The 23,732-nt window shown below is 36.0% G+C and overlaps 1 protein-coding gene across 5 annotated transcripts in view; it reads left to right on the top strand.

The window, feature by feature from the left end:
- The window catches only part of BAZ1A (bromodomain adjacent to zinc finger domain 1A), a 55,505-nt gene that overhangs the window by 11,056 nt on the left and 20,717 nt on the right, over window positions 1-23,732 (top strand). For 3 of the 5 annotated variants that reach the window (XM_048947840.1, XM_048947842.1, XM_048947843.1), the window contains 12 exons: window positions 6,967-7,110; window positions 10,161-10,262; window positions 11,511-11,598; window positions 12,623-12,757; window positions 13,315-13,417; window positions 14,772-14,938; window positions 15,578-15,673; window positions 18,197-18,335; window positions 18,756-18,902; window positions 22,143-22,367; window positions 22,512-22,677; window positions 22,928-23,041. In XM_048947840.1, the coding sequence (XP_048803797.1) occupies window positions 6,967-7,110; window positions 10,161-10,262; window positions 11,511-11,598; window positions 12,623-12,757; window positions 13,315-13,417; window positions 14,772-14,938; window positions 15,578-15,673; window positions 18,197-18,335; window positions 18,756-18,902; window positions 22,143-22,367; window positions 22,512-22,677; window positions 22,928-23,041 (1,626 nt within the window). Of the gene's footprint in view, window positions 1-6,966; window positions 7,111-10,160; window positions 10,263-11,510; window positions 11,599-12,622; window positions 12,758-13,314; window positions 13,418-14,771; window positions 14,939-15,577; window positions 15,674-18,196; window positions 18,336-18,755; window positions 18,903-21,918; window positions 22,015-22,142; window positions 22,368-22,511; window positions 22,678-22,927; window positions 23,042-23,732 lie in introns of all 5 variants that reach the window. The other 2 variants (XM_048947838.1, XM_048947839.1) reach the window with 1 other exon arrangement.

The raw sequence follows: 23,732 nt of genomic DNA, 5'->3' as shown, positions 1-23,732 counted from the left end.
TAACAGTCATTATTGGCCAGAATGAGAATTTGCAGAGAAGTCTCCAATCCTGGCTTGGTCAGGCAGTCTGTGAAAATGATGCACGCAATTTGGTAGTCTAGTAGAAGCAGCAAGGAGATAATTGTGTTTGCACTTTAACTCTTTCAGATGATATAGAGTTTAAAAATAGCTAGCCTGCCTTTGTTTATTTGTGTTCCGCTTTTCAGGCTAAACTTGGGCTGACCTTCCTCCAAAGTGGCAGCTGTGCCATGCTTTCAAAAAGGGAGGTGCTCAGATTAATACTTGAAGAACTGTAAGAGTTCTGTGTGTTTTTGTAGTGCTGCTTGCATAAAAGACGCAATCACTTTTTTTTTTTTTTTTTGAAACATCCCTTAGAAACCCTTATTATATAGACTAGAAACTTTAATCTCCAATTAAGTATAAACTTTTGTTGCTAAGGCATTGAGAACAGCTGTCAATAAATACTGTTACTTAGAATGTCAAATTACTGTTTATGGAAAGCTATTTATTGATAAAGGCATAGAAACTTTTTCTAGATTTTGTTACAGGGGAGAATGAGAGTAATATTTCATGTTATTGATCATCACTTAAGATGTTAAATAAGCAGCTAATGCTTTATCTCATACTATATTGCAGCACTGGAATCACTATATTTGTGCTTCAGAATGTGTAGTTTAAGACCTGTGTGTACTAATCTGTCTTTTCTGCAAAGAATGGCTTATCTTGCAGGTTTTTGTCTTGCTGTCTTAGTCCTGTGCTGCATTATTATTATTTAAAACTTGCTGAAGTGCTTTACAAAATCTTAAAAATCTGAATTCAGTTACCTGTGGTGTTGGAAGCCTTACCTGAAACATCCATGAATGCCTGCATAGGCTGAATAACAACCAAATAAGAGCTAATACAATGTGATTAACTCAACAGCAGGACCTATGACTTTTAACTTGAGTTTAGCAGTGCTGCCTTTTTAAAAAATAAATAAATAAATAAATAAATAAAAGGAAACTAGCATGTATAAACAACCAGTTGTGATTTATCAGTATTCTGAGATTGGATGCTATTAAAAGAAATAACATCTGCCTTTATTTGGGTAACTGAGTGAGCAGTGTGATAATTAATTAATCTGTAAGCTTGCAGTCTGGCTTGAGCAATAAAAAGATCAGAGGTTTTATGTTGGGCAACTTTACCAGCTCTTTGATTTCCTCTCCCACTCTTAATAAAGAGCTTATGAGGTGTTACCTTCCTATCCTCACTGATGTTAAGGCACTTCTGATTGTAGTCCAGTGGTTAGTATGGGGCATAATAAAAAAAAAAGTAGTCAGCTGGCAAAGTGAACTAGGTTTCTAACATGTAGGGAATAAGAAAGAAGAAAGCATATAGAAATGGCAGATACAAAAAGGAAATATACTTTTCATTTAATTTGACCACTAGATGACACCACTGTGAAAGAATACTTGCCCGATATCTCTAAGCAAGCAATACCAGAATGCTTGAAGAGAATGTAGTGTTTGTAAAAATGAAACCAACTTACAGAAGCAGTAGATAGTGTTCTCTGTGAGGAAGATTGCTTCATCTGAGATACAGGTTAATACACTTTCTGTGCTCTGAATGATCTAATGTTGACCACTGCCAAGCTGTATAAAATGTAGATAATCATGGAATAACACTGTCTGGAAACAAAACTTCTTTAACTCACCAATTGTTCTGCTGATGTCCTAATGTTTTAGGACTGTTCATAGTGGATTAATCACTGCTTTAGGTCAATTAAAAACTTCTATTTTCTTCTCTAAGTCATAACAGCAACACATGGGAGCATGTTGCTACCATTACAATGCCTGGCTGATTATGGCGTTGGGGTGGGAGAAAATATCCTTGCCAGAGTTAAGATTATAGCTAGCTTTCTAACTTCTTTGTTTGACCTGCCAACCAGGTTATACTTGATAATATGTGTAACTGACTGCTGAGAACTTGGACAAATTAATACAACTCACCAAAATGTTACCCCTTTGTTTGGGGTTTTCCTAAATTGTATTTAGGAAAATTATTTAAAACTTTCCAGTAATCCAAGATATGTACTGTACTTGTCCAGCTATCTTCAATAGGTGTATGGTTTCCATGGAACGGACTCATAACATTCTGGAGTTTGTGTGCCTAGATTGTTTGGTTAGGAAGGTTTGGCTACTGAGATCCCCTAGCTACCCCAGGAATTACATTGTCTAAGGGTTTCCAAGTGGGGGGAAACCTTAACTACTTCTCATTCATTTCCTGCTCTGACTGTGGCCAGTATTTGTGTCTTCTGCATGCTCTGGTTCTCTTCAGATTCTTCAGTGAGCCACCTGAAATAGCTGATAGGACAGAAACTTAGCCAGCTCTTACGTTGTGTTAGGTTTTGGCAGATAAGTGAATTCAATTTAATGGCAATTAGTAAGTCATACTGAGTGCCAAAGCTATGAAAAGCAAGCACCACTGTAGGCATGTAGCTGGAAGGAGGGAAGTAAGGGAAGATTTTTTTTTCTCTTCTGGCAGTGTCAAACTGTTAAATCATCTGCATCTCTCAGAACAGCACCCCAAGGCTGCAGGTGCAATTTGCTTTTGTGCATCTTCAGCCAGCCACATCTTTACCATTCTCCTGGGAAGGTTTTCTGCTAGTTGTGCCAAACTGATCTTCAGAGTGCAGCCCAGATTATTCTTCATAGAGAATGATAGATATGGAGCTTCTAAAGCAACTGTATTGCATATGTGTATCTTGCCTATTGTGTGTCCTCAGGCATGTAAGGTCTACTTCAGAACATCTTGACTCCAGAGGAGTTTGTGTTATATTTTTGCAATTTTATATAGCTTTGTAACGTTGTGCCTTTAAGTGTATGCTTAAACTTGAATTGTTTTGTAACAAGCTCTTACTAGCTCTGTATGTATACAGTAAGTTCATACAGCATGGAGGTGTAAAGGTTACTGATGTTGGTTGTGTTCTTTTGCTTGTGCAGCTGTCCAACCCCACCTAAAGTTCATGGAAATCAGTAGGAAATCTCTCTTGCTGATTAGGAAGAAGAAAACAAACAAACAAAAAAACACAACCAAAACTGAGATATGTGCTGGTATTTGAAAACCAGTATTTTTTAGAATTGGTGATCCCTACTCTTGCTTTGTGTTTAAAACTCTTGGGCTACTGTGGAGGTGGTGCTGGCTCTTCCAAAGAATTTAGTCTGAAGGGCAAAGCGCTTCTTGAACCTTTCCCATAACATCTATTTAGCCCAGCTGAAGAGGCCTCAGATCTTGGTTTCTGGGACTAGCATAAAGGTCAGCCTTATGGACAGGCCAGAGGAGTTTCATGCTGTTGTTAGCAGTCTGTAATGCAGAAAGAGGTATGCAGAACTGTTAGAGGATGGGATGGTCATTTTCCAGGTTTTCTAGCTCTGGGCTGTCAGTTTCTGAGCTAGAGTTGTTGAGACTTCTGTAAAGACATGCGATGGTTATTCTGTTATTCTCAGTTTATCTGAGACTATGCTCTGAATATGTCTGGGATTCACTTAGTGGGGGAAACAAACTTTTTTGCAATATTCACTGTTATTTCAAGGAAAGCTGTTCTTGACTTAGAGAGGTGTGTGTTCTCCCAGTAATACTATCTTTTTTTTCTCTCTCAAATACATTGGAATTAGCATAAGACTGATCTAAAGATTGTTGTGTAGCAATAAATGAGTTAAGACTGGTTGTGTTGAAAAGTAGGCTAGAGGTCCGAGAAAGGTTTTTACTTAGAATAACATGAGGCACTGGAATAACTTTAGGAATACACGACAAGCTCTTAACGTGATGAATTTGTGAATGGTCTTAGATAAGTGCTTGTGTGGGATGGTGGGTAGCTCAATTTGTTACCAGCGTGTTGTGCCTTGGTGGCTGGGATTAGAGGTTATCATCATGGAGTTCTTATAAATGGGACTACTGAACTAAGTAAATCACACCATTTCTGTGTTTTTTTTTTGTTTTTTTTTTAATGATTTCTTTTTTTCTTGTGCATGTTTTTTCTGTAAGAGGAATCCTAATCTGATCAGTTTGACTTCAACATAAGCTGACTAAAGATCTTACGGTATCCTTTTTAGAAAGTATTTAAACTGGTGTTCTTTATTTGGATGTCTTGATTCAGCTTTTAGCTCTGTTCTTTTATGTGACTTATGATGTAAAATAAAAATTCCTTGAGTTCATTTTTTACAATTCTTAACTTCTAGAGAAGAAGCAGACCTTCATTCTCACTGAAAGCTGAGTGTCTGCCCAAGGAATTTGCTCAAACTAGCCATGTCTTGACTGTAACAAGGCTAATAAGTCTTCATTCATAGGTTATTAATTCTTTAGTGCTGGAAGGAACAATTGCATCATTTTCTTTAATCTCTTGTCTATTATAAGCAATGAAATGTAATGGCTGTTATTGAGCCAGGTACAGCGTGTTTCAGTTGGTTTCTTTCCTAAAGGTTTTAGATAGTGATTTGAATGAAGGTATAGAGAATGCAGAATCATTTGCTTTTTATGTTTGCTTATTCCACTAGTCATTCTTCTTGGTTAAGAATAACAATGGTAATGAAAAGCAGCTTATTGAAGATTTTGTTACTTACTGGATAAAGCGTACAGAATACATCATTTCTGCACTTGGAGAAGGCGATGTGAAATTAGAGTGCATGAGCAGTTAATTTAAGTGTTGGTAAAATACTCGGTGGCTAAATAATCAGCCTCCTTTGTTCAAGAGGATCGATTCGTTTATGTTTCAGATTCTTTGTCCTCTCGTGGCACTGGGTAGGGTAGATTGTGATTCAGCTCTCATGTGGCTGTTTTACTGTGATTACAAATTCAGTGTGTATGCGCTCCCTCTAGTGGTCGTGAAGCTAAATAGTTTAGGCAGGCGTCAGTAGCCCTGTCTATCAACGTTCATTGATACTTTTGATTATTTTCCACTGGAAATCCATTTAAACGCTATTAAATTGAGTGGAACTCTCTATGATATACGTTTAGCAACGTGGAAAGAAGTTCTGCTAAGTTGTTTTTTTATTAAAACTGGTAAATTTTTTTTGTATTAGAAAAAAAACAAACAGCCAGATAATGCACATCCTTCCATCCACTCATCTCCATATTATTAATATGAAGTGGGAGCCTGCGATATTTTGAATACTGGAAAAGCAAGGTCTCACAGCAGCGGTGTATCTGATGTACTTGGCTGCTCTCAGGATTGAGCTGGTGCTGGGCCAGGCCTTAATAAGCCCCCTTGGACCTGCGCTGAGGCTGTGAACAGCCACTAGGATCTGTCTCTCTGTTACGTAGTCGGGTGCTCTTGGTTCTTTACATGGAGTCTGTTTAGATTTGCACAGTTAATTAACTTGAGCTCTGCTCATCAGGAAAACGTGCCTTCCAGACCCAAACCAGCTAGCTGTGGAAACAGGGCCAGCTGTATTTGAATGGCAGTGTGCCTGAGGTTAATAAGTCCAGTGGACTCAAGCTGGCTCTACATGAAGGCAGCTCTGGTGTCCCCATGGATAATTAAGCATATTGATTGTCCTCTTTACTCTAGGAATACATGAGGATGTTAATAGATTATATTTATTTATTTATTTTGGTAACATGCCCTGTGCAGTGTGTTGGAGAGCTTGCTCTCTGTTGGAGAGAGGTGTTGGAGAGGCTGCAGGCACTGACTGCTTTGCAGCTTCTAGCTAAACTCACAGGGATTTGTCAGTGCTCTGCCCCTCAGTTGTGTGGTTTCTTTGTTGTGTTTTTTTTTTGTTTGTTTGTTTGTTTGTTTTTTTGTTTTTTTTTGCTATTCTGTGCCTCGTCCCCATTTCCTGCTTGCGGAGTTTTTATATCATGCTCAGGTTCAAAAAGAGGTGACTGTTTGAAGAAATATTTTGGTTTTGTTTGAAGAAATAGTTGGACATTGTTTTCTTTTTGCCAGTGTTTAGTTCAATTTGGATAAGGAACACTTTAAATTTGGCTGCCACAGACTTTTTTTCAGTTTATCTTAGTTTGTTTCTTAATTTAGGCATAATGCCAGGCTAATTCAAGCCCCGTGCTTCATATATTTTCTGTTGTACTCGTTTCAAGTAGTAGTGTTTGATTCTCTTCTTCTAGGCACCATTGTTTTCTTCCTCCCCCACCCCTTTGGGCTTTTAATGGTAGTACATGACAGCATCCACTGACTGTGATAGTTAATTTTTGTGAAGCAGACAGGGCTTTAGGAGATTAAACTACAAAATATGAACAAGGGAATTCCAGGAAAGGGTGAAAGCTAGCAGTTAAGAATCAGCTGTGATAGTTATCCAGTGTTAAGTGTACATGAATTGTAGTTTTTGATATGTAATTAATTGTCTTTTTTTATAACTAGCATTCAGGATGCTAGTTATAAAGGGGTAGACTTGTTTTGTCAATTGTATGCATGCCAGATGGAGCCTTAATATGTGTCAGCAGATAAATGGGCCATTATTAAGATTAGATGCATAATGATCATTTCAGCCTTGTTTATTTAGGTCATGAACAACGGTAGAAAATGATCTCTTTAAGAAAAAAAAAAAACAAAAACAAAAACAAAAACAAAAAAAAACAAACTTTGGAATTGAGAATCTTGCTTTCCTTAGATTATTCTGAAAATAAGCATAACAGATTTGCTTGGACTGTTTTCAAGCAACATATTGTTAACTTTCAGTATTTTTCTTTCCAAACTTTAAACTTGAGTAAACTTAACATTGAAACGAATTCTACCAGTGACTTGACAGTTGTTCTGATTAGTGAAGCTGATGTTGTGTAAGCTAATGAGTTTATTCATTTCTTAGAACTCGTGAAATGAATGTTTTACTTAGTATTTCAGTGCAAGTCTCTTAGGTATTTACTTATCCTGTAGACAATATAATGTTGTTACGTGAGTGTTCTTAAAATGACAGCTGATACTTTCTGTGTTAGAGAAAGTCTTTAACAGTGATAAATGTCTGTGTTTTATTTCAGGTTGCAATGTCAGATTTTGGAAGTCATTCCTCCAGCGCATCACAACGGAATGGCAAATGGCCATGTCAGCAGTGCTGATGGAGAAACCATTGTCATCAGTGATAGTGATGATTCAGAAACGCACAATAGTTCTGCACAAAATGGGTAAATGATACTTATACAGATAAGGCATTCAGGGTGGGTGGAAAGGAGACTGAAACAAACATGGCAAGGTCTGATTGAAACAAATTACTCAATTTGTATGGATTGTGAGTATTCTGCCAGCTTGGGGGCGACAAGATGAATGTTCTCAGGTGCCTTACACTGTCATGATAGTTACACTATGTATAGTCAGCTAGGGAACTGTGCGTGATGAGAATCTGAGTACCTACAGAATATGTGCTGTTTATCTCTTTGGAATGACAGTGTTTGTGTTGAAAGATGGTGGAGGAGCCTTGTGTGCCTGTCACTAGTCCTCTCTACAGAACCTGTACTGCTATATTCTAGAAAATGCGTTTCCATTTTGCAGTCCTACAGTATGGTACTACTTAGCTTGCTTGCATTACTTTATCCCCAGATATTCCATAATAGGCCTCAGAACTGAGATTGCCATCTGATGAAAAGACATGATCTTACTGGAAGTCTGTGAAGAATCTTTACATAGTTTTAATGTGATTATCCGAAATAGAAAAATTTGCAAAAATTTCTTCACTTTGTGTGTGTAAATATTATACCATTGTATGTCATGGATTTGATTATGATTTAGATGCAGATAATCAGCATGTCTTGTATTAAGGAATTATTAAGCCACTGCAGCATATATATAACTTTGAATAAGAGAGCTTCTGATCTATGATGGGGTGTTAAATTTGGATTGTCTCTTTACCAACTTGCAGCAACGTTTGCGCGCTGCTTATTCTAGCACAATGAGAGGAAAGATTTCTTACAGCAAGCACAGTGCTGATGGAAGAAGAATGTTTGAAATAGGTCCCAATCTAGCAACTTACAGGCTCTACGTGAACTCCTGTTGACCTTGAAATATCATGTGAATGCAGAAGTTAATGTTACTGATTGCTGCATTAAGAATTCCGTGTCCTGATGTTCCTTGAATAACTGAGGTGGAGCTCCTCACTTGGCTGGGAGTAGTGCAGGATTATTATTTTTGTTTTTTAAATTATCTGCTGCCCTTTGAAGGTAGCACCCAAGTTCTTTGTGAAGAAGTCCTACGTCTTTGAGAAAATTAAGGCATTTTGTGTTCCCCAAGGCATATGGAATTAATTTGGAAGGAGATTGTTCTTGGAGTAGTGCAAACACATGCAGACCTGGCAATAAGACTATCTTAGACTCTCAGTCTTTGGTTCTCTTTAGCTGATTACTTATTTTTCGACTCTATATTATCAAAGTAATTTCTTCTGTTAGCAAGAGAAGTGTTGTAAGAAAATATGAATACACTTTGAAGCAGTGTTTTGTGGTATACTTAAACAAAATCAAAAAAACACCAAACAAATCTGTTAAATGAACTGAAACTGTAAACCTCTTATGGCTTTAAATTGCCTGCTGAAAGTTTTGAGCTAGTCTTTTGTGATAGTTCTGTGATATTTTTTTAGTTGTCAGTATTCCACGTCATAACATAATGTCAAATTTGTGTAACAAATGTGGTAGCACTCTATTTTCCAAGTTTGCATATACCCTGAAACTATCATTTGTAAAATCTACTTCAAAATAAAGCAACGTTGTCAGATTTTCTGTATAAGTATCTAACATTTTTTATGCCTTTACAGATGACTTAGTTTTACAGGTCTAATCCTTTAGAGACTGTATTTTGCTGTTTGTAGAGGTTATGGATACTACTAGCCTTGGGACTTGTGTTAAGCTGGTGCGTTCTGCCTCTGTCTGCAGATAAGTGTCCAGATTTTAGAGCCACCTTTCAGGCAAAGCTGCAGTGCCCCTAAACAATGGTACAGCAGATGCTGGATATGTTTGTGAGGGGGTGGAGCACACAGCACAGATTGATGGGCCATCTGCAAATATTTTTCCTAAAGAATCCATAAGGCTAGAGAATCTTAACTGGAAATAGATGTCATTAGAGATCTCAACCTTTCTCTGACCCCACTTATGTTTGTTTGGGGCAGAAATAGCCAAGTATTCTGGTGGTTTTTTTTTTTTTTTTAAAAAAAAAAAAGGCAAAAAAGCTCTTGCTGGCTATTTTTGTTGCATTCTGTAGTAAAAGCTTAGGTTGTACAGGCAGTCCATCTGTGCTGCCCTGTGTTGACTTTATTGGGTGTTTGTCCTGCGAAATGGATCTAGCTTTTGTTAATTTCTGTATGTTTTTTTAATAAGACTTAATAATATGCAACAAAAGTTAATGTTGCAGTTTCTATGCCAAAATTACTGGACAGTCATTCGTTATTTAAAGTTTTCTGTACATACTGAATGACTACTTCCTCTTCTGCACTAAGCAATGAGACTTTAAATCAATTTACAAATGAGGTATTCAGGAACATGTTCTTTTCTTAGGATAATTATTGGAAACTCAGTACCTAAGCTGGAAACTTGGTGTGTTTGGAAGGTTAGACTGGGGCTCCTATGTGTGATCCACTGAAAGTGAGAGGGACTTACTCAAACTAAAATGTTAAAGTTAATGGTGCAAGGGTTAACCATTTGTTTATTCTTTAGATCCTGCTTTCTATTACAGACATTATTGGAGTGGAGAATCTGTGCTTTTAGTGTAATGTTATTGCTCAGCCTCTGCTTTTCAGTGTCAGCGCAATATTTTCTTGTGTCCTTTCATTAACTTTAAGATGCTATTCTATCTCTACAACTGTCTGTCTGCTTTTTAAATACTTTGTAAGTCTTGCTTGTCCTGTGCCTACTGCAGATACTGAGAATATTAAGAAGGATTTTTTTCTGAACGTTGGGCATATATCAGTGCTTGTCTTCCTGTTTGTTCCCTTCCTTCGCCACAAGAAAACCAGCATCTCCACGTCTTTTTTTTTCCCATTCCAAGCTATGTTACTGGCTTTAATGCAAGCTTAAAACAAGTAGCAGAAAAGCTGGCAGAAGTGAATAGATCCAATTGGGTACTGATAGAAGTTATAGACTAAGTCTGGTTGGGGATTCTGAAGAGCTCTCCTGTATATGTATATAAACAAAGCATGTAGAATGTAAGATGGGTATTTTGTGATTGCTATTAACTATTTCTTAACCTTTTCTAGGAAGAAGAAAGCCATAATTGATCCTTCTTTGTTCAAGTACAAAGTCCAACCTGTTAAAAAAGAATTGTATGAATCTGTTATTGTTAAAGCATCTCAGCTCAGGTAAAATTAGTATATGAAAGTTAAAATTGTGCTTTACAACAGCTGTGTGGGGACTATATCAGTCACAGTAAAGATGTTTTTGATAAAAAGTGGCATTTTATGATAGTGATTTAGAACTATTAATTAGCATTGGAGCAAGCAGCTGTTTCACAAGCTTTGTATATTGTTGATTCCAAGCTTTAATAGTTTTAATGCATAAACCATCCATTCAGATCTGTTTTTTCACTGGCACACAGATGAGACCTGCTATTACTAATAGTACCTATACCTACTGCTCTGACTGAGGTTGGTTGAAAGCAGTTTGAGAACTCTATTCTATTATGTTCCTGGCCTATTCACATTGTGAAATGTTTTTGCTGTAGCAGTCATTGTAATCTGACTGCCTTACTACTATAATAGAAGATTGTAAAGATTTTCTGTAAGTGTTTTAGATGGGCTTTTAAACCTCTCTACCCTGGATACTCTGGAAAAAGTTCCAGTGATTTAAAGACAATTTTCCAGCATGAATTTTGATTGAATTTTGATTAGTTCTTTTTATAAGTTACTCCTGTGTAATAGGCAAGTCTTCTGGATTATTACTTAAATCAGGGCTAATTACACCGTATTTTTCCATTTGCTTAAGAATGTACTCACCCTCAAGTACCATAAAGCTATTCCAACTAGATGTTTTCTATAACTTTGTAGCTCCTGGTTTGTTTTCTTTTCCATGAAGTAGTGCAAATTTTCTGGAATGTCAAGAAGATTTAGAGTGCATAGTATCCCATAGTATGGGGGAGTTTAAATGGCTTGACAAAACAGCGTGAGAATTCACCCCCTCGCACTCTCATACTTGTTGACTGGAGACTTAGATGCCTTACCTCTGTGTCTGAGAGATACAGCTTTAGTGCTGTCTCTATTTTAGTTTGTTTTTCACTCTCCTGAAGCAATGGTGTTTTCCTTTTATTTGGATATTTAAAATGTCACTGTGACAGAATGATATGTTTGTGAAAGACAGTGGAGATGAATAGTCCGGGGAGTTGTCTATATAGTAGAGGACATAACAGGATTTTCAAAGCAAAAATTACAGTTGCACAAAAATGTATACTTGTACATAAAGATGCATGAATGTTAAATGTAGTTTATAATTAAGAAGATGGCAAAAAGCTTAATCGTGATCTGCTACAAGTGTTTTTGCACATATTGTCAGCTTCATTTAAACAATAGTTAAAGTACATTAGTTGATAATACCACTTTTGTTTCTTAATACAGCCGGAGGAAACACCTATTTTCTCGTGATAGACTTAAACTTTTTCTGAAACAACACTGTGAACCACATGAGGGAGTCATTAAAACTAAGGTAAAAAAAAAAAAAAAAAAAGAATAGTTTGTGGAGTAGAATACTGACCTAATTCTTTTCTCCTTTTCTGTATTTCTCTACCATTACCAAGAACTTGTTTTTCAACAATATCAACTTTGTTCTTTTATAAACATAGTGTTGGATTCTTATTTGACTGGACTCTTTATTCTTCACTTTATATTACAGCTTGGAATCTGAACTCCTTTTTCAGATTACTTTTAAAAAGGAGTATTTTTTTATTATTATTATTATTTATTTTATTATTTTTATTATTTTTATTATTTTATTATTTATTTTTATTTGAAAGGTTGTTTTATTACATTTTGCACTTTGTGTATTGAGAGGAATCTTCATACAGTGATGTAACTTCTCATCCTGTATAGCAAAGCCTTGATGGATGAGAGCCTCAGTGGCATCCTCTGGCAGTTGTGAGAAATTAATAAAGGCAACTAATTTTCTAAATGCATTTGTAACTTTAACATCAGTCTCTTAAATAAATGGAAGTTTAGGAAAATAATGCTGACAGGGGTGTAGGAGGGATTTTCTTTGAAGTGTCTCCTTTGTCTCTTCAGCAGTATCCATTGATAAGAGTAGATGTCTGGCCTCACCAGGTTGAGAAGGCAGACTTGAAACTTTGACAAGCCAATTTTTTTTTTTCTCCTCTAATTTACTAAGAATCGTGTAATTCCATACCATGCTTACATGGTTCCCAACTTTCTCTGTCAAAAGTGACTCTAAACAAATTCTGATAAGTTGCTGGAACTCCTGTGTCCTGCTCTATTTCCTGAAAAGTATTTAAGTATTTCCAAATGAGGCCAAATTATGTCTTCAGATGTGTGCTGCCTAAGTAATCTGCTAGATTAACTCTGCATTTATAGTGCAGCAGAGTTTTATTTCTTACAATAAGCTAACCAATTGTGACTCTGTATTTACAGTCTGTCTGAGGGAATGATTCATTAATTTACATCTGTTTATGAGAAGGTAGGAGTCTCATGTTGAATACGTTTTCATCTTTCTTTCTAAGGCAACATCAATTGCAAAATATAATCTAGCAGAACAAAATTTCTCCTACTTTTTTCCTGATGACCCACCCACATTTGTCTTCAGTCCTGCAAGCAGACGACGAGGGAGACCTCCAAAGAGGGCATCCGTTAGTCATGTAAGTGATGACAATGTTTTTAACTCTTTGAACTTCCGGAGCAGTTGGAGTTCAATTTGGTGTGGTTTTTTTGTTGGTTTTGTTTTCTTTGGGAATGGTTTGGGAAACATAATGTAATCACTATTGAAATAGGTTGTTTATATTTAAATATGGGATTTAATCTCTTTTATCAGCTTATCTTCTCATCTTTCTTATCTCTATACTCCCAGCAAGATCCTAAGTTTTCAGAATGTTGTTAAGTCATGTATTTTTCTGGAAATTGTTAAAAAATAAGCTAAAAAATTCTTAATTCCGGCTCTCAGTTGCAGTTATGTCTGTTACCTGTATTTAAACACAGCAAAAGTTTAGTGCTCTAAGCTTGGTTATTTAAAAAGATCTGGAAGAACTTCAACAAGTTGGCAGAATCTGTGAGTAGTCCATATGTTTGAAAAACTGTTACAGGCCATTTTTGTTGTTTCAGAAGACTGTTACGAAAACAACAGTATCTGTTGCAGATTATTTCACTGCTGATGTTATCTTCTTTCTTTCAACCCCCCCGCCCCTCAATTCTCTTTCAGGAGGACAATATTACTGCTAAGCAGAATACCCAAGGAAACAGAAGTAAAGTAGCAAAGGAAAAGACAAGATTTCAGAAGCAAAAGGAAGATATGCAGGCCATGGGTAAGTTGAGATCTTGTAACTAGTAGAACCTGTTCTTACAGGCTTGAGAGCTGGCCATAATTAGTGTTTTTGAGGTTGTATATTTCAAGGGGAAAATGAAATGAGACTTCATTGAATTCCAGAATGTCACTTCAGTGGTTAGAATTGTTGTTTCCTGATTTTATTTACTTATTTCACTGAACTGTGGGTATGTATGAGGCTTGCAGTCCAACTACATTAGTCTTTTAGAGTGGTGAAGTGAATATTTTTTGCAGAAGCTTAGATTTTGAAAATGCACTGTATTAATGCAGTTAATATTAAGCTAAACATATTTACCTGTAGATGATACTTAATTGGAATGGTAATTAGTAACATTCATGAATACTCTTACAAAGAGGAACTTATAGTACTTTAGTATGAAATGGTAGCAAAATTCCAAGAACGTTGGAGAATCAGCCTTCTTGGTGCACAGAAGGCTGTGGATAATAAGTGTAATTGCTTTTATTTTCTGGATGAGAGTCATGACTGGCATGTCTGATACATAGCTGAGAAAGCTATCTAGCCCTTTCTCAGAATTTCACAAGTATGTAAAAAAAAAAAAAAAAAAACAAAAAAAAAAACCAACCTTTTTTCCCCCCCACTGTTAGGCACTTTGGATTAAAAATAAGGGTCTGTTTTTTCTTCATTGTCATTCACTTGCTTCTATCCTTGCTTATTCAATTAAAATCGTAATCTCATTGATTGCTTTTGTTTGTTAATTTGTGTGGCAGTTGACAGATATTGTCTGTCCACTGAAAGTGGAAGTGTGTGTCCTGCTGTTATTCTACATACAGCTACAAAGAAATCTAGCAGTTACATTCATTACCAATTAATTTTCATCTTGAAGTGTGTAACACAAGTAAAACAGGTACAAAAGCCACTGAATTGATAACTGGATTTCAAATGAATTGACTTTTCAATAATAATTATTTTAAATATTGAAAGATGACTTCTTTAAAGGATTTTGCTATAACAGATATTGCATGTGTATGCTTTTATTAAGCTGCATTGTTCTGTGCATTTGGTGTCAGTCGTCATCTTTTGGTTTTTTTGATAGGGGGAAAAAAGGTAATATCTGTATACTCATTAAGAGCAGAGAAATGCAACTTTATTACAACCTTGGAAAAAAACATGTATAATATGTAAGCCCTAAAATTCTGATTTTCTAAAGAACTTTCAAGTGATAGAAATTCTGGTTGGCATAGAAACAATTCAATCTTCAAGACAATATCTTTTTCATATGTTAATTATAAAAAAGATTAATCTATTTAAACACTGTTAATTTTTTGTTAACTTTTTATGAAAGAAAAAACTCTGTGTTTTCCCTCCTATATAGCTTTTGAAAAAGCTAGATTAAAACGAGAGAAGGCAAATGCTATAGAAGCCAGAAAAAGAGAGAAAGAAGATAAGGAAAAAAAGAAAGAGGAACTAAAGAAGATTGTGGAAGAAGAAAGGATGAAGAGGAAAGAAGAGAAAGAGAGACTCAAAATAGAGAAGGAGAAAGTAATGTATTTGCAAAATATGTGTTTTATGTAGGAACAGGCTATCTAGCTTATTTAGTTTGTTTGCTATCTGTGTCATTTTCCATTAACTGTTTTTAGTTCCTAGAAATGTGCTTTGGAAGAATAGATATTTGTAAGACATAATTGGGAACTGCATTTCTAGGTATTTCTGTATTTCATATCATTAATTCACAAAAATGTATATTTTGTTCTTACTTGATACTAAATGTAATTTCATTGTAGTTTATCTTTGGATAAAAGTTGGTTAAAAAAAAACAAAACAAAACAAACTTTGTCACTTTATATGGGATGAAGTTATTTATACCACTAGCTTCTACTAAAGCCATATCCAACGCCTATTTTGACAGTCTTTTTTATGGCAACTTTCATGAATGCTTGTGTTTTCAATTTTTTTTGTCTGACCTCCATTTAAAAAGCAAAGAAAAAAGTCTAATCCAAGAAAGCATTACTGAAGTTCACTCTCATTTTTCCTAATGCGTTCTGTAAGAAGGTGATAAACAGATTATTTCATTCTGTTGAAACATGTTCTGGTTTATTTATTTATTTATTTTCCCCACCGTGAGTTAAATTGTAATGAATGATCTGACTGTATCTCTAATACAATTCTGACTTTCTTTAGGAAAGAGAGAAGCTGCGTGAGGAAAAAAGAAAATATGTGGAATACCTGAAACAGTGGAGTAAGCCTAGAGAAGATATGGAGTGTGATGATCTTAAGGTAGGATTGACTTTGGAATATATCACAAGCTTGTATTTCATAGGGAATCTATCCTGGGAACCCTAATGCAGATGTAGCTGCAGTTGTGTATGTCCCAGTGGTGATGCTACATAGGCTTTTATTTCATAGGCTATTCTGAGTGTTACTGTGGAATAGTTTTATTTTGAAGCACTTATCTTACTGAGTGGTGGGTATTGAATAAGCCTGACTGTTACATATGCAACATGAGTTTGCCTACTGTAAGCCTGAGTTACTTAAAATATTTATATAATGAAGAAACCATGTTTTTAGATGCAGAAGATAGAAAAGGTATTAGTTCATTACTCCTTGAGGCATGCTCTTGTTTTAAACTCAGCATCTTTCTGGATGATTGTTCAGCCTGGAGAAAAGAAGGCTGTGGGGTGACCTCATTGCAGCCTTTCAGTACCTAAAGGGAGCTACAAACAGGAAGGGAATCAACTCTTTGAAAGGGTTGATAACTGCAGGACACAGGGAAATGGCTTTAAGTTGAGGGAGAGGAGATTTAGGTTGGATGTCAGAAGGAAGTTCTTTACAGAGAGAGTGGTGAGGAGCTGGAACAGGCTGCTCAGAGAGGTTGTGGATGCCTTGTCCCTCGAAGTGTTCAAGGCCAGGTTGGATGGGTTCCTGGGCAGCCTGGTCTGGTATTAAATGGGGAGGTTGGTGGCCCTGCATGTGGCGGGGGGGGTGTAAATTCATGATCCTTAAAGTCCCTTCCAACTCTGGCCATTTCTGTGATGATACTGGAGATCTATGGAAAATAACAAGAATTTACCTCCCAAAGGTGGTTCTTCTAAACAAGATAATAGTGTGGTTGTAATAACAGAGTATTGTCTTATATTATGCATTAACATATGTGCTGTTACATTTAATTCTGGCAGCAGGTAGCAAAAGGAGGCCAAATTGTCAGAAACACAACGATGGGGTTTATTTGAGACTTTCTGGGAAGCATGATGGAAGAAAAGAGGAAAAATGAGATATAATAAAGTAGTAAATGAAGTGATAGCACTCATTGGGAGGAATATATGAGAACTGAATGTATTTGCAGTTTGAGCTGTATAGGCACTTGAAGATGAGTGGAAACAGTAGGTTCTATAGGAAGAGAAGAAACTGAAGAAAAGTGAAGGGGATTGTCATGAAGAGAAACTGCAAAACAGTTCTGCTGTTGAAGTTGGAAAAGGCAAGGGGAAAGCTGGGAAAGGATCATCATAATTACAGTAAAAATTGACAAGAATATGATTAAAGTTCAGATGAGGGAATAATAAGAAAGGTCTATCTATATGCTGCTTCTTGAGAAAAACTGTTCTCAAGATACGTGAAGTACTGTGTTCTTTTTAAAGCGTGGTTATCTTCATATTGTGAACTGCCACCTGTGTGGAGAGGAGCCATGCTTTCTGGAAACTGTTTGAATCTGTATACTAAAAAACATAGGTGAAGACAAATCTTTGAAGACGTGCATCAGGATACTAATTTGAAAGTCAAATAGTTAGACATGGTCATGTGTGAATTCCTGCTAGTGTCTGCTAAACAATCTTGTTCTATTGCTCTCTATAACTTCCTGAAGGGAGGTTGTAGTGAGCTGGGGGTCGGCCTCTTCTCTCGTGTCATTAGTGATAGGACCAGGGGGAATGGCTTCAAGCTACGGCAGGGGAGATTCAGACTGGACATGAGGAAGTATTACTTTTCAGAAAGGGTGGTCAGGCACTGGAATGGACTGCCCAGGGAGGTGGTGGAGTCACCGAGCCTGGGGGTGTTCAAGGAAAGGCTGGATGTTGTGTTGAGGGACATGGTTTAGTGGGAGCTATTGGGAATAGGTGAACGGTTGGACTGGATGATCTTTTAGGTCTTTTCCAACCTTGGTGATTCTATGACTCTATATGGTTACATCAATTCCCGTTGAAACGTCTTCAGCTTTTGTAACTGCCCAACCAGTGTAAAAAAAAAAAAAAAAAAAAAAAAAAAAAAAAAAAGCAAATGCTGAACACTCAGTCATTAGACACAACATTGTGTCTAGCACTAATCCTAGTGCTAAATGGCTGTGCTTTTTAGATGCATGTCTTGAGTTTTTGTTTGTTTGTCTTTGCAAGCAGTGATGAGTGACTTCTTAAGAAAATGTTTATTTTTGCTTGTCTGGACAGTTCTGTAAAACTTTAATTCAAAACTCTTGTGGAATAATACTGACTTAAAAGAAATATCTTGACACTCAACCTTCTTAACCTGTCGTGGAATTGAGTTCCTTTAAAATGAAGTCAAAAGTTGTGTTGATGTTTATGAAGTAGAATATTTTGGTATCTCAAAAGATGTATAACCAGGTTAAGTGCTGTTTTGTTTAAGCTACAGATGCTACAGAAATGCTGTTGTGGTAAGAGATTTTGTCTGTGAAATACAAACAACAATGACAAAAAGCCCTACAGATATGATCCTTAGAATCATAGACTGTTTTTAATCAGCTGTGTATTCTGCAGGGACCAAACACAATATTAACATATTGCATTTGGATTGTAGGAACTTCCAGTTCCAATGCCAGTGAAGACGAGACTTCCTCCTGAGATCTTTGGTGATGCTTTGATGGTTTTGGAGTTTTTATATGCTTTTGGGGAACTCTTTGATCTTCAAGATGAATTTCCTGAAGGAGTGACTTTAGGCAAGTTGTCATTTATGTGGCAAAATGCCTCATTTTTGTGGTGTCCTTCTAACAAGCATTTTAGATGCACCATGATACCGCTGCTACAGAATTGTCTGTGCAGCTTCAATATAGCAGTGCTTATACATGCACAACTATCAGTTTTTGCAATGTTTATAAAAATCAATTTCAATATAAAAGCTGTTTGCTGCAAATGTCTCCTTGTGCTTTCTTGATATGTAACTGCAAGAGTAAAATAAACTTTGCTTTGTCAGTGCTTCCTGACAGTATTACTGTAGGAATATTTGTGGTAAATTATAGGAAGGTAACTTTTTTTTTATCATACCTAAAGGAAAAATGTTTGATTTTTTTCAATTCTTCAGTACATAATTGTTTTCCAACTTTGTGGCAAAAGTGACACTTCTTAAACTTTATTCACAGAAGTTTTAGAGGAAGCTCTTGTAGGAAATGACACTGAAGGCCCACTATGTGAATTGCTGTTTTTCTTCCTGACTGCCATCTTTCAGGCAATGGCCGAAGAGGAAGAAGAAGTGGCCAAAGATCAAATAGCTGATGCTGAGACCAAAGGTCAGATCCTTAATTTTACTGCTGAAAAACTGATTGCACTGGAATTAACTTTAAACTGCATGATTTGTGTCATTTCCTTGCTTAACTTTGTCTTATTGTGCATGGATATTGTATGCAAATGGTCTTGTTTTTTCACTTTTATCTGCATTTAAAACGTTGAGCATGGAGAGTGGGTGCTGGGGGAAGTTCAGATGAAACAAGCTTACTGTTACTGCGTTTGTATCCAGCAAAGCATAGTAAGCGTTTAACAGCACTGCTTATGTTAAGGAGGTGAAGGAAAGTTGTCTACTTTCCTTCTCCTTCTCCTTCAGCACTATTAGTTGTTTCTCCTGAGGGTGAGGAAGAGAGATGCTTTCCCAAATCTTTTTGAAGGACTTCAACTAGAAAGAAAAATCTGGACCTAATTAGATTAAAAACTAAGACTTTCCACCACAACTGTAATGAAGAATTTCATATTCATTCTCCTTCAAGTCATACAAGTGTATATCTGCAGTTACCAGATGCTACTTTGTTTCTGTAGCATTCCAGTAAAGCTCACTGTCACTCTGCCCTTGGGCTTCACGGTAAGGCTGAAGCTGCACACGTTTCTACAGGAGCTCCGAATGCAGTTCCTCAGAACTTGTTCCAAACTTATGCAGTGAACAACATTTTGTACGTGTCTTCATCTTCAGTAGACTGCTTTTGTGTTCAGGCTGTTCAGTGATTCAGCTGGTCTGTGAATGCTCTTGTAAGTACAGCAGTCTGTAGAATAGGCTGTTGTTGCTACGCACGGTGCTTTCCAGGGGTTTTTCAATAACACAGACTGAAAGTATTCTGTTTATGCCCTTGCAAGGTGCTTCTCCCTTATTTGTATAAGTTTGGCTATTTATAAAGCCTTGCTGTGAATCAGGGAGCTGATCCTACCTCATTGTTATGCTTGTTCCCTATCTAGTGACCTTCTCTCAAAAAATGTGTAAATGAGGAGGCAGGAAGAAGTGTCATACTTAGGAACCTTGAAAATATTATAAGATGCAACTGTCATGTGTACCTCCTGTGAGGTCTAAAACAACTCACAATTCTTAGGCTTCATGCAGTTCTTGCTGGGAAGGATGACAGCCACACTGTTGTTTACCTTTGTGTCCTTTCTCTGTGGACTGAGAAATTTGATTAAGGAGAAACTTCATCCTTCCTGCTAGTGTGATGTCATTAGAGTTAGGAATAGAAGAGCACTTCCAGTTTTAATTTGACGATTCCTTTAGTACTCCCTGTGAAGACATGGTACTTTTTGCTTGTGTCTGATCTGTAAAATATCTTTCTGAAAAACGTGGAATGCTATCTTCAGCAATAGAAGCTGCTGTTGTTAATTGAATTCAGTTACAGATGAGATGCAGGGTTAAAAATTTGGACTACATAATAATTACAGTTGACTTTGGCAGTTATCTTATAAAGAATTTAACAAGTCTAAGTACTGAGAGAGAACACTGCTAGGGCAATATAATCAGGGGTTCCATTATTGGGTAATCATAGAACAGTTGATGACTGATTAGATTCTTTAGTTGATTAGAAATAGCAATCTAACTACCATGTTTTAATTTCACTACATGAGGGTAACAGTTGCAAAAATATGTTGTTCATTTCTAGTTTGGGAAAGTTATGGGCAAGGCAGTTTGTCCATTATATTTATTCTACTTCAATGTAAAGCCTTTTTTATTATTTATTATTTATTTTTTAATTTTTATTTTTTAATTTTTATTTTTTAATTTTTATTTTTTAATTTTTATTTTTTAATTTTTATTTTTTAATTTTTATTTTTTAATTTTTATTTTTTAATTTTTATTTTTTAATTTTTATTTTTTAATTTTTATTTTTTAATTTTTATTTTTTAATTTTTATTTTTTAATTTTTATTTTTTAATTTTTATTTTTTAATTTTTATTTTTTAATTTTTATTTTTTAATTTTTATTTTTTTAATTTTTTAGTTTTATAATTCTACTTAGACAGCTTCTTTCTTTTAACAGAATTAGATGTTCTCACCTTTGTAATTCTGGCTAACCAAACTGGTAGTAGTCAGCCTGAGTGTTAGCTCTCTTAAATTCTCTAGGGATGGTGTTTTCTTTTGCAGAAACTCTAAGAGTATAGGGCTTTGGTGTGTAGTACTTTTTCAAATGGTGGCGTACAGATAAGGTGAGAATGGAAGATGAAGAGATTAATTTTGTAATGTCTAGGTGGCAGTTCTCAAATGATATAATCCACAGTAGTTTTGCTTGATTTGCTTTTTATGTAGTCTTAGTTCGGAATTGTGGCTCTGTTCAGTTGGTGATTTTGAAATTGCTTAATGATTACAGTGAATTAAGTGAAATTATTCAAACAGCATGCAGTGCTGGAAAGAAAGATGTCAACCCTCTGGAGAAATACCTCTAAGTGCTAAGGAAACTTTTTTCTAAGAAACAGGAACTTTGCTGTTTCTGCCTTTCAGTTCCCCTGCTTTCTTGGTCAGTTTGCTAACTTGTGATTTCTTTATTAAGTGTAGATGCTTCTTGTAGGTTTCTTGTTGAATCTTAGTAATGGCATCTGTGCAGATCAGTCAGTTTATCTCTAAGTTGCATATTAAAAGTGCAGAGTGAATAGTGATAACCAGCATCAAAACGTTTGACTTGTTTTGGTGGTCTTCTCTAAATGATAATAGGAATTAACAGTTCATTTGAGGAAGCAAAATACAGGTGTTCTTGCATTGTCTATTTTTGCTTTCAAGTGTGTATCCTAATTTGTTTCCACTGCTTTTAATGTTGCTATTGTGCATGTCTTGTGCATTGCAGTTGCTCTAGCAGCTTACGTGTATAGGGAGAGCAGCGTGTAGCATGTGGTGCATGTCCTTAGCTTTTAGTTGCATTTAAAGATATATTACTTCTGATTTGGAATTGATTTGTAAATATCGGGCCTCTTCGCTTTGTCTGCAACTTTAAACAATGACTTGCTTTCCTCCCTTCCACAGTACAAGTTTTTACTTGCACTAGAATAAAGTGTTTATTTCTTAAAGATTTAACAGAGGCTTTGGATGAAGATGCAGACCCCACAAAATCTGCACTGTCTGCAGTTGCAACTTTGGCAGCTGCATGGCCCCAGTTACATCAGGGTATGTGTGGGTTTCACTTCTTGTTTTGTTATTGTTCTTATTTTACTCTGTATTTTAAAGCATACTTTTTATATTTATGTGTGTGTAAATGTCTATGTAAAATAACTGTTTGTTCTTCTTAACTGTAGGCTGCAATTTGAAAAACTTGGATCTTGATAGCTGCACGCTTTCTGAGATTCTCAGACTTCACATTCTAGCATCAGGTGCTGATGTAACATCAGCTAATGCGAAATACCGCTACCAGAAACGAGGAGGGTTTGATGCTACTGATGATGCTTGCATGGAGCTGCGATTAAGTAATCCTGGGCTCTTGAAGAAACTTTCAAGTACCTCAGTGTATGATTTGTTGCCAGGTAATGAAAGAGAATAAACGTTAGAGATTATCTGACTACTTGTCATGTAGTTTTTGTCGAAGTAATTCAGTGCATCTTTATAAAAGAGGAGGGGTGTTTATGAGTTGTGTGATGAAATATAAACGCTTGTCTGAATTTTATTAGGAGAAAAGATGAAGATTCTTCATGCTCTCTGTGGGAAACTTCTGACTTTGGTCTCCACTCGAGATTTCATTGAGGACTCTGTTGATGTACTACGACAGGCAAAACAGGAGTTCAGAGAATTGAAGGCAGAACAGCATCGGAAAGAACGGGAGGCAGCAGCAGCAAGGTAGAACTAAGATACAGGAAGCTAAATGTTATTGACACAAATTAGGCTAGTTCCACAGTTACAAAAGGCGTATGAGAAGCACTGAAACAGCTTATATTTTAGGCTGTGTTCATGAGACCCTAGAGAGTAGTGAATGTTGTGCTTAGCATTATGCTTTCCATGTAAATGTTATTTTTAGATGATGATGTCTGTAAAGGATCAGATTCTAGATTAATTGCCATTGATTTTTCTGTGTTCTTATTACTGCTAGGATACGTAAGAGGAAGGAAGAGAGGTTGAAAGAACAAGAGTTAAAAATGAAAGAGAAACAAGAAAAGCTGAAGGAAGAAGAGCAAAGAAATCCTGCTGTGGAAGTATCTGTTGGGTATGATATGTGGTATTATTAATGTTTTTTTCAACTTAGTATTGTAGAATTAAAAATAAAATTGCTTTCATAAAGTTAATTTAACTTTAATTGTACTCATTAGTCTGTTGAAAGCTTGACAACTTTATAGATGAGAAACTTGAAAAAATCCAATTTGTATTTTTTACATATCTAACTGATTTCAGTACTATGAAGACTTTCTTAAGAGGCCACTGTAGTTTTTATAATTAAAAAAAAAAAAATAATTGTTTTGATTTGAACTAAAAATACTGACCTTGCATAACAGTTTATGAATCAAATTTAATAGCACTTTTAAATGCTATGCTGCCCCATATGTTTCCATAAAACTAAGATTTTTGTTCTGATATTGAAACTAAATTTGTATGATTTCAGGTGGTGAGATTCATGCGTATGCAACTGCATGTGATTCTAGGGGAGGGAGGGGAAACCACAACAGAAAACCAAGGAAGCATACATGCAAAACTATATCTTTACCGGCTTGAGGAAGATAGTTAAATAAATCTGCTTGTAAGAGATGAGAACGAGCCAAAGTCAGATTTGTGCTATTTTTCTGAAGCTATAACTGTGGGGTTGGGGGGATGGTAAATAATAGATGTTACATACTGGTGGCTTTATGTAGTTTTCTAAGTCTGATTGTTTGCTGAATGAGGGGAAATATAAACATTTTGTA

Source organism: Lagopus muta, chromosome 6 (assembly GCF_023343835.1).
Source record: "Lagopus muta isolate bLagMut1 chromosome 6, bLagMut1 primary, whole genome shotgun sequence".
NCBI classification, from domain to species: domain Eukaryota; kingdom Metazoa; phylum Chordata; class Aves; order Galliformes; family Phasianidae; genus Lagopus; species Lagopus muta.
The sequence above is the reverse complement of the archived record's forward strand: the minus strand, read 5'-3'. Positions and strand labels throughout refer to the sequence as shown.